Source organism: Martes martes (assembly GCF_963455335.1).
Source record: "Martes martes genome assembly, chromosome: 8".
NCBI classification, from domain to species: Eukaryota; Metazoa; Chordata; class Mammalia; order Carnivora; family Mustelidae; genus Martes; species Martes martes.
In genome coordinates, this window is record NC_137895.1 from 37337968 (window position 1) to 37352956 (window position 14989).

Here is a 14989-nt window from a genome sequence, read left to right on the forward strand (position 1 = left end):
TTCCTTGATAATGAATGATATTGAACATCTTTTTATGTGTCTGCTGGCCATCTGGGTGTCTTTTTTGGAGAAATGTCTGTTCATATCCTCTGCCCCTTTTTAAATTGGATTATTTGTTTATTGGGTGTTGAGTTGTAAAAGTTCTTCATATATTTTGGACATTCACACTTTATTGGATATGTCATTTGCAAGTATCTTCTCCCATTTGATTGGTTGTCTTTTAGTTTTGTTGGTTGTTTCTTTTGCTGTGCAGAAGCTTTTTCATTTTGATGTAGTCCCAGTAGTTTATTTTTTGCTTTACATTTTAAAGGAACTAATCTACATGGTGAGCTGAATTAGTTTTGAGGGTGACATAGCTAGAAATTATTCACTCTTGAGTAAAAGTGCTTAAATGGTGAATGCCTGAATGTGTATAAACATATTGAGAGCAAAAAATTTAGCTTGCTTCCTTTATTGTCATCTTCCTAGCACTTAGAATGATGTCAGTACACAGGAGTGCTCATAGGAGTGTGTGTGTGTGTGTGTGTGTGTGTGTGTGTGTGTGTCTGGTAGGTACATGAGTACATGTTAAGAAAGAACAGTACATTCCCTTTGGTCTGAGGATACTTGGTGTGGCACTTTGTGTCTTGACTGTTCTTTAAAATTCCAAGAAAAAAATAAGAGTAGGGAAGGTCATTTTGGTTCTAGGGAAAAGGAGGAATTTTGGCAGACTGCGTTTGGGAAACCAAACGATTGGTCTGAAAAGTTGTTGAATATGGCTTGTGGTTGGTAACTGATCTACTACTCCTGTGTCAATGACTCTAAGCAAACTCAGCTCTTCCTGTAGACTCTTTTGAATTCAAAAGTGGTGGAATATGAATGAAGTTTTCTTCTAACATTTATCTTTGCTGTCTTAAGCTTCTGAAAATACTCTGTCATTTTATAATGACTGAAAGCAGGACAAATTCGAAAAGGAAAGCCTATGGTCAGGAGGGAAAAACAACAAACTGTCATCACCTGTACCACTGAATGACTGTCTAACATTGGTGAATTTCTTAACCTCTCTAGGCCTCAGTGAGACTTGTGTTTAAGACTGTATTCTTCCAGCAGTTTTAGGTTTCTAGCAAAATTGAGGGAAAGGTACAGAGATTTCCCATATACCTTCTTCCCCCACACATGCGCATCCTCCCCTATTTTCAGCATTCCCCCATCAAAGTGTCCAATACAATAGATGAACCTACATTGACACCTCATTACCACCTGAAGTCCACAGTATACATTACTCTGGATAATTATTCTACTCTTGGTGTCGTACATTCTGCTGTGGGTTTAGACAAATATATAATGACATGTATCCAACATTACTCCATGCAGAGTAGTTTCACTGCCCTAAAAATCTTCTTTGTTCCACCCATTTGTCCCTCTCCCCCAGCCTCACCCCTATCACTGACTGATCTCTACAATTTTGCCTTTATCATGTGCTTGAAATCATACAGTATGTAGCCTTTCTAGAATGGCTTCTTTCACTTAGCAGTATGCAATTAAGTTTCCTCCATGTCTTTTCCTGTCTTGACAGCTCGTTTCTTTTTAGCATTGAATGATATTCTACTGTCTGGATGAACCAGAGTTTATCCATTCACCTACTGGAAGGCATCTTGGTTGCTTTCAAGTTTTGGCAGTTATGAATAAATCCATTACAAACATCCATGTGTATGTTTTCGTGTGGACATATCTTTTTTAACTCCTTTGGGTAAATGCCAAGGAGTGGGTTTGCCGGATTACATGAGTGTATAGTTCTATTTAGTGATAGTCTAGTATTTTGTTGCAGTTTTATTATGATTAATGAGATAATCAATATAAATTGCCTGGCAGAGAACCTGGCATATTATAAGGGCTGAATCAATGTTAATTATATTTGGTGTCATTATCATCTCATAGAAGATATATAAAACTCCGTTCATTTTGACAGTAGATACAGAAGAGAGAAATGTCATAGGGAAAATGTAAAAATATTTGATGGTTAGCTCTATATGAGGCATCTGCCTCTACTGCAGTCCCAGATACACAGAATGTGCTTGTCTAATTCATGTTGCTGTGCATGGAAGGTATACTTTGCCTTGGGCCTATTAGTTCCCCGTACTCCCTTTGGACTAATTAGGAAGGATAATACAGGTAATTGTAAGTAATGGTTATCTAATTCCTCAGATAAGGGGAAAAAAAGGACTGCTAAATGCACTTCAAGTCTGAATCATATAAACCTGATGAACAGCTAGGGTCACATGGAATAGAGGAAAAGCACTACTAGACAAGTGGTCTGGAAAGCAATGTTCACAGTCAAACTCTGTATGGGCTGTGAACTTAATGAACCTGGGTTTGAATCTTAATATTTCAGTTTCCTCGGCCATCAAAAGGGAATGAGACTCACCCACTGGTTATTTAGAGAGCAAGATGAGATAAGGAACTTCAAAGTAGTGCCTGAAATTTTCTAGGAAGTTAATAAATTTAAAATTAATCTTAATACACAGAGACACCAAATAGCTTGCTTGGATTGAGTTCCACAATAATAAACAAATCCAGAGTCATCTAGCACCAGTAACATCATGACCAATTGCTATCCTCAGTATTGAATATATGATTGCTTCAGTGTACTTACAGATTTGTATTTTCTGTTTTTTAAACATAAAAAGCATATTTCTCCATTGTAGAGAGTTTTGATGATAAATATACATAGGAGGAAGCAAAACCAAGCCAAACTGAACCAAACCAAAGCTCACCTATATTATTTTACTACCTGGAAATACCTCATGTTAAAATTCAGAAATATTTCCTTCTGATATTTTATCTTTTTGTAGATCGTAAGCTAAATCTCTAGAAGGATAAACCTAGATATAAGTTTTTTAAAAGTGGTCTGATGTTAAATAGAGATTTGATTTATAGTTTGTCTAATAATCTTAATAAGTACAGGATTACTTCTAAAGGCCTCTATGTTAACAGCATATAATGCGGCATCGTCACTTTCTTTTGTCCATCAAAATTATGCTGTTTTTATAAAATTTTGGTCTTTTTATGGAAATGTTCATTGTTTTCTACTTGTTGCTTATGTCCATTCTCCACTAAAATAGAATGCCCAGAGGCTATCAACAGCATTTAAGCAGGCAGCAATCAGGGGAGAAAACATTTATCTGTAATGCCAGCCTAAATGTAACAATGAACTCTTTCATCTTGATTCTAAGCTCCAAGTTACTCTAAGGTCTTTGAAGTACCCACTTGGTCTAAAGCCACTCAGAGAGAAACTCAGCAAAATAAGTGGTTTGAAGCAAACAAAAATATAAACCCTAAACCTTTCCCAGCTCTGCATAATCATCATATTCATTTACTTTTGACTGTATTTCCCTTTATATAGTTTAGGTTAACCATAACTGTCTCCCTGATTTTCATTTTTATTTTTCATCTTCTGACAGTGCCTTCTCAGCATGGAGCTGTTTTCCCAAATATTTAAATATTTGACAAACATCAGTTTTATTACTGAGAATCAATTTAAATGATTTAATGGTTTAATGATAAGCATGGGCCTGTTTACTATTTTTCAAAATCATTTTAAAATAGTATTTGCTTATAAGTTAGAGTAGCCGAATAATTGAATTAAGTTTCTTGATTTTCTTTTTATGCGATCTGTACTGTGTCTAAACTCTCTGCTTCATGGTAAAAACACCCAGATCATACAATTTCGGATCCTATTTTGGGGAGGACATTGAAGAATCCTCCAAATTGTCACTGGTCACGTGGAGAGAGGATTACTCCAGAACCCTCAATATTTTTTTTCTAGCAACATTTAATCCATTTTCATTTATAGAAAATGAATACTATTGGGCAACCACTATGTCTTAGACATTGAGAGTGTGGCAATGAAGTCAGACAAAATCCCAATTCACATGGAGTTTATGTTTCAGAGGAAAGGACGGAACAATGCATAAATTAATAATTTGCTGGATGATGTTATTAACTCTTAGTTAATTACTATTTTGTAAGAGGTACATTTGCTTTATCTTGTTAACATACAAATGAACTTCTTAATCCCTGAATAGCATGTTTAGTAGCATATTTTGTGGTTGTTGTTGGTATTGGTTTTATCTTGTTAATCATTCTGTATTATTCATGTATCACCATACTGACGTTAATTTCAATGTGCTGTATCTGATACATTTTGAAACATATTATATTCACTCACCAAAGCAGCATATTACGATAAAATGTAAATGTCAAATATCATAGGGTAGCATTTTCTGAACATTGGAATCAAATTAATTTAATAACAGCAATATATATAGAGGCCAGTCATTGAAAATTCATTATTCCCATTTTTTACATTCAAGTTATATCTTGATTTTCTTTTATTCTCGTTGAAAAATTTTTTTTTAAATATTGAAATATGTCTTCAAATATTTTTATTCCCTTTTCAGGAATTTGCTGCACTGACAAAAGAATTAAATGCCTGTAGGGAGCAACTTCTAGAAAAGGAAGAAGAAATTTCTGAACTTAAAGCTGAAAGAAACAACACAAGAGTAAGTATAAAACTGCATCTGCTTGGAATCAATTTCCAATAAGGCACAGTTCAGTGCCTTACTCCTGTGTACTCATAAGAATATAAACATTTAAAAACTTGAAGAAGACTTTAAGCAGACACCAACTCATAGTCTGTTACTTATAACAAAGACTATTCTACAAAACTCAAAACAGGAAGGCCAGAAACCTAAATTACAGTCTCAACTTCTAAATCACTATGTTGCTTCAGAAAATGTTTTTATTCCTTCTGGCCTTTGCTTTCTTTAACTTTAAAAAGAAGGACTGGCTTTCGATCGTCTCAAACTTTCAAACTGTTGTATTGGAGTAGGGGGCCAATACTCCAAGGCTGGAGGTAGGCAGAGAAGGAGAGACTTGAGAGGGTTTCCATTATGAGTTTCCATTATGGGGTGATGCGAGGAAGTGGCTTGGCATTGGTCCTCACCTTGTTAAAATGTATAAAACCACTGGAGCAGAACTCTCCTAATTAAAAGAGGCATAACTTTTCTATTTCGGAAGACGATTGAGGAGACTTCCAGTTCTGATGTCATGATTTTGACGGACTTGACTATTTTCTGCTCTTGGAAACCCATGTCTTCTTTCAGTCTCACGCCCGGTGACAGTGAAGTCCAGAATTTGATCAAAGATGCTGTTGTTTCTTGTTCAGAAGAAGTAGTCACTAAATTTCATGAAATATGTAAGTCACCAGGTTACCTATAACTGAGAACAGTTTCTCTACCAAAAGAATGTGGAGGAGAAGACACTTTTGTGTGGATATGTAGTTCAATTTCAACATGAAGTAGGTGAAAACTATTTTCAGTGTTAAAACTCTGGTAGATCCATGCTAAAAACTGAGAAAGTGGGGTGTTAGTTAATAGTGTATTCATTTGATGATTGGTCTCAGAGAGTAACATAAAAATAATAGCTCCACAAACAGTGAGCTTGTGCCTTTAATGAGGGATATCATGTATCGATAATGGTTATATGATCAAACTCAATTTATCTCCTTCTTCATCAGGGTCTTATTTTATGGTAAAGAAAGTCCACACAGTATACAGACAAGGAGTTGGTTTTCATTGAGACTACGATAAGCCAGTCATATGGACTGCCTCAAATAGAACATGACAAGGACAGTTTATATCATGTTATCAGGTGTCAGATGATTTTTTTCTATTTCTTTCTCCCTGTTGATATTTTTTCCCCACCCTTGATTTCTAACTTAGAATTTTTTCATGCAAATTTAAAGTTTACTTCTGCCATGAGATTTGTTCTTCCCTATTTCACTATTTTCCATTCTAATGCTTTAGGCTACATTCCCTGATGTAGCACAGTTACAGCCAAATGTAAAAGTAGGATCGGGAAGCTGAACATGGAAGGAAATGTAAACTTCTTGGTAGACTTTCAACTAATTCTCATATTTAAAATGTACCAGAAACTCTTCTTTTAGCTGTGTATTTTTCCTTTATACAACTTTTTTGTCCCCTACAGCCCTTTACTCCTTTCTAATGTCCTATGAGGGATATGTTATAATTATCCCCATTTTACAGATGAAATAACTTCTCAGAAAAAGGCAGATAACTTGCTGGAAATTAGGGAGTGAATAAACAGAAGAGAAAAGTGATTTGAAAGCGAAGGCAGTGTAACTCCAAACAAAGCCTGTGCCCTCAGCCGTGAGGCCATTAGCGCAGTTATGCAAGTTCGATCCATGGAGGAGCACCTGGGTGGCTCAGTTGGTTAAGCATCTCTTGATTTCAGCTCAAGTCATGATCTCAGGGTCATGGGATAGAGCCCTGCATCGGGCTCCGCACTCAGCTGGGAGTATGCTTGAGATTTTCTCCATCTTCCCTCTGCTCCTCTCCCCAAGGCATGTGTGCTCTCTCTCAAATAAATAAATAAATCTTTTTTAAAAAAAAGTTAGATCCATGGAAGAACTCCAATATTGACAACAGCTTAGAAAAGGCTTTGCCCTAAGAGTAAACCATCGCAGTATGGAGTGCAGCAATTCCTTCCTTTTTTTTTTTTTTTTTTTTTAAAAGATTTTATTTATTTATTTGACAGACAGAGATCACAAGTAGGCAGAGAGGCAGGCAGAGAGGGAGGGGAAAGCAGGCTCCCCACTGAGCAGAGAGCCTGATTCGGGGCTCGATCCCCGACCCTGAAATCATGACCTGGGCCGAAGGCAGAGGCTTAACCCACTGAGCCCCCCAGGCGCCCCGATCATTCCTTCCTGATTATGACTAATTTCAGAGAACTAGGAGGTCTGGCGGCGCATCCATACGTTCTTCACTATATTACACTCCATGAGGCCCAGAAGTACCTGCGACTGTTGCACCTGCAGAGGAACCTTGGGGGATAGAGGCAGTAAGGCAGGCTATACTTGTGATGCCTCGTCAGGGGTCAAAGTGAGAAAAATACAGATATTAAATTCCATTAGGGTAACAGAAATTGAAGCCATTAATAAATGTGACTTTAAACATAAATAATAGTTACTTTGAAAACATGAATAAAACTGGAAAACAGTTTTTCCACCCTCCTTAAAGCAGTCGTGTGGAGGACTTTTGTTGTTGATTAGGGAAAATAGGGAAATAGATCTACGAAAATTTCTCTGTGTAAAGTATCAATTATATAACAACTTCCAAAGTTACATAACCACCTGTCACCCTCCCCACCCCCCAGAAAAATATCCAGGGCTAAAAATCAGACATATATTCTCTCTTCCCCCATAGTGCCGTCTTAAATTTGCCAAATATAATACTTTTTATAGTTTATATAATAGTTTCTCCTTCTACATGTTCTGTTTTTTTGTTTTTTGGGGTTTTTTTGGTTTCTTGCTATAAACACCTACTTATTAGTCATGGAGAAAGAGCAACAAGCTAGTATTTCCTTCTCACACCTAAAGAGAATTTGATTGGTATTATACTGTAAGGAAGTTTAAAGTAGGAGTGTCTCAATTTCCAGGGTCCTGATTGATACCTGTGACTCTCTTTCCATTTTGACTAGTTAACATAAGCTAATGAACTGAGACAAATAACACAAAAGAAGACAGTCCACAAGGAGAACTCTAGAGGATAGAGTATGTGTGTTAATTTTGAATATCATCAAAAACAATAGATGAGAAAGGGCTCTACTGTATAATATTTGAATGAATTATATCTTGTCCAAATAGAAAATAGAAGTTTCAGAGGAAGTTCAATGGATGAAGTTTATCTGATGTATCAAATAATAAAAATGATAATATTATATAGCTAACATTAGTTACCTGTGAAATGTTTTCCTAAGTGTTTTGTATGTTTAACCCACTTTGTTTATCCTTACAGCAATCTTATTATCCCCACTTAACTGATGGGAAAACTAGCATATAAATAATTTGCCCAGGCTGCCACATGGCTTTTAAGTGACACATACAGGGAATCAACTCCCCAGCTTAACCACTGGCTATATATTTAAGAACACATATACCTAATGTCACTCACAAATCATACACGATACAAGGGCTCATGTTTAGGGAAGAACAGAGTTTGTTCATTATTTTATAGTTCATTTCTAACGTTCGGTACTTTATTTTGCATCAATTGTGTGCGAAGTAATGTATGAGGTATTTATTCTGATATCAGAGCTGAAAGTTTTAGCCATTTATCATTTTGTCGCTATAGCAAATGAATATTAAACATATATTCTATAGAATATTTTCCTAAGTATTGAGGAGTATTGAGGATGAGTTAAATTGTTAAGCCCCTAAGAAATCTGTTTTACATTAGTAACACATTACTTGGTTTTATTATTATATGTTATAACATTTTATATTATAAGATGTACATATAGATAGATAGATAGATAGATAGATAGATAGATATACATATATATACTATCCTAATTGCATAAAACAGTACAGCTTAACTGTTTTAATCAGGAAGACATTAAGGAATATAAGAAATCTCCAAAGTTAGAAATCTCCAAACCTAGTTTCCATGCACAATGCCTAGGACCATATTTCTTAGCCTTGTGAGTTTTCCTTACATTCCTAGTCCTAGAAACATGTAGCTTCTGCTACTACCGGTGCCAACAAAATAGCCCCCCAGCCTAGCATGGTTCCTCGCTGGGCTCCCTTCAGAATCTGTCCTGTGTGGGTGGCTCTGGTTGGATGACTCTTAAGTCACATGTCTGCCACCTAGTGGTTAAATATACCAGGGAAGTGTTTTTTGTTTCCAGTATTGAGAAGATGATGTTCAGCATTCAGGAAATTATCATAGATGGAGGGTATGTACAGAAGATTTGGGGCAACCACAAATACCAAGACTCCAACCTAACTTTTATTATACTCTTTTCCATGTTAAAATTCTAACAACAGCAGTACTGACATATATCTATCTACCCAACAATACAACCGTACTTCTTTTTTTTTTTTTAAGATTTTATTTATTTAACAGACAGAGATCACAAGTAGGCAGAGAAGCAGGCAGAGAGAGGAGGAAGCAGGCTCCCCACTGAGCAGAGAGCCCGATGCAGGGCTCAATCCCAGGACCCTGGGATCATGACCTGAGCTGAAGGCAGAGGCTTAACCCACTGAGCCACCCAGGCGCCCCGCTATACAACCGTATTTCTTAGGCAAAAACAAAATCACGTTTTCTCAAAAAAGAAGATACATGCATCCAGCTACATGACCAGGGTTCTTCCATATGTACATTTCTGCTCTTATAAAATCTCAGTCATATATTAATATTCTGTAGCTTATGGACTACTTTAATGTTAATCAGAATCAAATACCCAATATAAAATAGAATAAAAGGGGAGAATAACTTAATTTATATTATGTATATGCTATAATAACAACAACAGAAAAGATCCTCTCTTCTACTAGCAATACCATCTCTTCTAATAATATATTTATTATTTATTATTTAAAGCCATCTAATAATAATAAATCCTGAGAATTAGCCACTCTAGCAAGCTGGTATGAGACAGCTTTAGCACACCATTGCAGGGGATAACTTGAATATCTGGGCTTTGAAAGGTTGACTGGGGAGCCAGCTATTTCACATAGGTTATAGGGCTTTGTTTGAACTTAACCCTGCTTATCTGATGATGGTCTTTCTTTAACAAACTTTGCTCTAACCACACCAGCCTCCTTCTAGTTCCTCAGGAAGTCAGGCCTTAGCCTGTGTTTTACCCTCTGCCTAGAGTCCTTCATCTGGCTCCTCATTTGGCCAGCTCTTTCTCATTCTTTAAGTCTCAGTTTAAACATCACCCTCTCAATGAAACATGAGCTTGCTGCTCCAGGCAAAGTAGGTCTCTCCTCTTTACAGCTCTCATAACTGTATTTCATGGTTAAGTTCACACAAAATCCCATAACCTGTTGGATTCAACCAATGCATACATGTATCTGTAGAATTCAAGAGAGTAGAAAACCAGGAGTACAATCAGGGATTGATCAGTAAAAGGAAAGCTCTTTGAAAATATTGTGTCATCATCATACTGAGGAACTATTAATATTATTTTGACCCTTAAATATGATCCCTACCTACTGATCTATATACATTTAAGTTCTTGGGTGTTTGTGTTCTTTTGTGCCAATGCATGGCAAAGTTTTCTGACACTTTGAACCATAATTAGTGATGGTGAATGGAGAGAAATTTATTTATTAAGGACTAAGAGAGGTGACACTAATATGTGACAAAGAACCTAACAATGACATTGGTGAAAACCAAAAATTTTCACTACTTTAGGAAATGTAAGCTTTAGGAAAAAGCCTGCACATTTTTTTTTCTTTCCTTCCTTCCATCCCAGTATCTTATATCTTCTTTTTCCTTTTTCGTTTGAGTGATTTCTACTTTATTTTACCTAGACACCATTTGTTAGCCTATGCTTTTCAGTATCCTTCTGAAAAATCTCTCCTACAAAACTTCCTGCTCATGTATTGTTGTTCCCTTGCAGAATCTCAATAACTGAGAAGTTAAACCAGCAGGTGGTTTTGTTTTTGTTTTTGTTTTTTTAGTGTATCTTTGTTTTTAGCAGCTGAACTCCCTTTATGAAACAAAACAAAAAGTGAGACCTCAATTCACAAAACGTTGAAAAGTAAAATTTCTTTGGAAAATGTTAAAACAGACTGAAACAGTGTTCACTGGACTTTCTCCCGACTTAATTGTGGCTCCAGAGGCTGCTCTGGGTGAATGTAGGTTCCAGAGTAGACAGTTTAAAAAGCATGCCCTTTGACCTCCTTTTCCTGAGTGATTATTGCAAATCTTGGTTACGGTATCCCAGTTGATTGCATATATTTTTCTATTATTTCTATTTCTATTAAGAATTAATTGTGAATAAAATCATTAGTGATTTTCCCTATAATCGTTAGAGCAACGTGTGATTGTAACTATCACTATAATCACTCTACAAATGTGATTATCACTATAATCACATTCAAAGCAACATGGTGATTATATTATGCTCATTACCTTCTTTGCAAGACTTTTTCCATGACCAAATGTAAATTTAATTGGTTTTGACTTTTAATACTTTTTTCTTAAGACAATCATCATGCATTGTGCCATGTTCTTTAATAATTATTCTATTTGATCACATGTTCTATTGTGGTCTATTTCTACTGAATTCATACTGAAATTAATAAATTGTCTAAAAGAATGGATAAGACCTTACGTGATATTTCTTAAATGAGTAATTTGTTATATGCTAGAAATAGGACTTACTTTAATGTAATTTAGGAACCCTGGTTTAGACTCAGGTTTTTGCTTCTTTGCTGCTACCTGTGATAAAATCTGAGACTGTCTTTAGATACTATGCAAACCTGCAATCTTTTACAGTAGTAGTCATGAGCATTAGTGACTTGTGTTCTTAAGATAATTATGTTTAGGATAATTGCATTTTCTGTTAAACCCAATAGCTGTTACTGGAGCACTTGGAATGCCTCGTGTCCCGACATGAAAGGTCACTCAGAATGACAGTGGTGAAACGGCAAGCCCAGTCCCCCTCAGGAGTCTCCAGTGAGGTCGAGGTCCTCAAGGCACTGAAATCTTTGTTTGAGCACCACAAGGCCTTGGATGAAAAGGTATAGTATTGATAAAGGATTATTACAATTGTATGTGTCAATTATACCTCAATCAAGCTGAAATGTAAAAAAATAATAATAATAAACTCTACTAATTTTAAAAAGTTCTAGTAATTTTAAAAAGTTCAAGCTTAACAGTGCTTTTGTCATCAGTATCAAGCTCCTTTTCTTCATCTGGTGACTCAACTGACTCCTGACGTAACTCAGTATAGAGAAACCCATTTGAATTATAGGAATATCATTTTGTTAAGTGCAGCTGGATATTGTGTGTGTATGGGTCATACTCATAACCACGTTGTTTTTATTGGTGATGAACCTATGACTTATCAAGTTATACTTGTATTATGGTGCATTATGGTCCTAGTCCAGATGGCCATTTGAAATTTAATATGGTCATTCAGTCTCCCTCTCTCTTCCTCTCTCTTTCTCTTCTTCTAGCGGCTCTCTGAAGTGCATGTCTATAGATGCCAATACAGGGCACTGCTAACTGACAGTTTAACATACATTGAGGTGCAAATTGGATGTACTCCAACCTTTGGAGATTAATATTGGAAGCATACTTTTTTTTTAGATCTCTGATATCTTAGTTCTGAATATACATTTGAAGAGTCTCTGCATATCACAGCATAAGGTATTAGTGGAAAAGCCTGCCTTAGGTCTTTTTAAAAGTAGCAGTAAGCTTTTCTTAGCTGTTACTCAAATAACTTCTACTGACATAAATAAGCCAATATGATGATAATATCCTTTGGAGATTAGTAAGGCTTATGACATGATTTTAATTTTGTCAAATGTTAAAGAATTAACTTTTTAAAATTAATAAAGCTTTAGGATTCTGTAGAGTGGGAATTGGGGCACTTCATTAGAAAGTACCTGACAAGTTCTGAGTTTTAAAATCCAAATAAGGGATTATTATCCAGTTATATCTAGGTTTCGAGCATGCAGACACTTGTACTGTAGTTAATATTTATGTACATAGATACTTTTATCATTGGTCTTTCAGATGTTCTTACAGCGGGGATTATGTGAAGTATGTGCAAAAGGATAACTATAATTCTATCTTCTAGATTATTAAGAAATTATAGCTTATTTTCATTGTAGCTGTGAGAGACAAGTAGTTTATGAATAATTTTGGATAAAACAAAAATTGATGTTATATAAAGATCCTTGATAAATATATCAAATTATCAGATGATCAATTTATTTAATGTTTAGTTTTACATTCCCTTTCTTACTACAAAAGTACATTGTTAAAAATTTGGAAGACTATATTTATGGATTATCTGTTATATGTAGTACAGATATTTGGCCACACAAAAATAGATCAGACATTCTTCTTGCACTTGAAGAGTTCATAGCACTAGAGATTCATGTCCGTAATAGGTGATGTTAAGAAAAGAAAAAGAAGTCACAGAAAAGTTGTGACTAATTCTACTTGAGAAAATGATGAAAAATACAAGAAAATGATGAAAAATACAAGAATGCACAGAGGGGAAGACATTTGGTCTGAATATTAAAGAATGTGTAGGATTTTTTGAAGCAGAGTCATAAAGATGCTCTACACACTAGGATCAATGTGTAAGATAACCCAGAGATGTAAGAAGAGCATGGCCTGTCCAGAGAAAGTGCAATAGTTTTGAATGGCTGGAATGAAAGTGCTTGAGAATGTGTGATTTTAGATGTTCCCTGTAAGCATTTCCACATCACCTGAGGGACGCTTTTATGAAAGAATGGATGTAAGGCTATAAAGAATATTGAGGACAACCTGATGGGTATGAGTACATTTAAGAAAGAAATAATTGTACAACTTAAAATTTAGAAATAATTTACTATGTAGATGTTCAGTGAGCTTAGTATAACTAAATGAAGCATTTGTAATGGACCAGGAGCTATAATAGCATTTACTAACTCACTGGGAGTGCCACGGACATTGATGAATCCAAGGGGCAACTGAACTGACTATCAGCTAAGTATTGCTGACAGTCTGAAGGAAAGTGTTATGAGCTTGGATTCTGGAGTTGGACAGATACGGACAAGTGACCTAACTTCTCTATACATCTGTTTTCTCTTCTTCTGAATGAAGATAGTCATAGTACGTACCTCTTAGAATTGTCATGAGGATTAATTGGGATCTGACATGCAAAACTCTTAGCCAGTACTTAGCATACCACAAGTGCTCATTAAATGTTAATGAATATTACTATTGATGTGAGTAAATTTCAATATTTGTTAAAACTTTCAAGCTAAGTAAGGATATTGGTGTCACTGTTGATCCACATGCTTGTTTTAAATAGCATTCTATTTAGTTATTGAGGGATTAATCTCTGCCTTCATAGAAAATTTCCGTAAGAATAGCTCACAGCTACTCAAGAGGATAGGGAGGGTGGGGACACAGATTACAACATCCTAATTTAAGTAGTATGGATATTGTGTTATCATATATAGAGATGATCAGAAGAAGATGCAATTAACCATGTCTTCAGGACAAGACACTACCAACTTTACCACAGAGGGTAAAATTACACATGAAGAACTACATAAAGTCTAAAAAATTGAACATAGCTGTAAACAATTACAGTGACTGGCAATCTTCATTATAAATGTCTTTATTTATATATCCATTGAGTTGTAGGATCAAATTTTCACAATTAGCTAAGACTAACAATAATTTTGACATCACTCTCCAATATGTTTACCAGTTTTGTGGGCTGGAGGAAAGAGATATCCATGTGTTTTGCAATCATTCAGACATCATTGACTGTTTTTGTTTTTTGTTTTTAAAACATATTGGCTATGCCTGGGGAATATAAGCAAAATTAAAGATACTCTGCTTATCTTAAAGATAAGCAAAAAAACAGTAAATATATATGCACTCCACATATATTTCTATGATCTGCTATCACAGTACCAAAGCTGGATTTGAACTTCTGGTCTAAGGAGATTTTTTTTATGATGTTTTCTGTTATAAGAATGGTAATTCCAAAATGAAACCCTGCCATACCTTACTTTTAATTTGGAATATATGCTTCTTCCACCAGAGTTCCTCTTTATTCTGAGACGTATTTGTTATTTTTAGGGACTTATTTTATTTTAAATCCTCAGGGATTTAAAAATGTAAGTAGCCTTGAAACATCTTTTGGGGAAAAAAATTCTTGAGTTATTTTGAAGAAATATGCCCTTATGAAGAAAACTGATGTAACAGATGAAATTAAAAATAAAAAATTCTACATGTACAGAAATGTCTTGGAGTTTACACTATAGCTCTATAAATAAACAACCGATATACATGAACTTAAAGACTACACAGACAATGGATTAATTGAATGTGGTTAAATAGTAAAAAATCAGAAACAGTTATGTAGAGAGCTAAGGCTGTCAACTGTGCACTTACATTTA

General features: G+C 35.3%; 1 protein-coding gene across 12 annotated transcripts in view; it reads left to right on the plus strand.

Annotated features, from left to right (window-relative positions):
* The window catches only part of PPFIA2 (PTPRF interacting protein alpha 2), a gene marked incomplete at both ends in the record, with an annotated part of 479299 nt that overhangs the window by 276956 nt on the left and 187354 nt on the right, over positions 1–14989 (plus strand). For all 12 annotated transcript variants that reach the window (XM_080810779.1, XM_080810781.1, XM_080810773.1 and 9 more), the window contains 2 exons: positions 4440–4541; positions 11432–11596. In XM_080810779.1, the coding sequence (XP_080666905.1) occupies positions 4440–4541; positions 11432–11596 (267 nt within the window). The remainder of the gene's footprint in view (positions 1–4439; positions 4542–11431; positions 11597–14989) is intronic.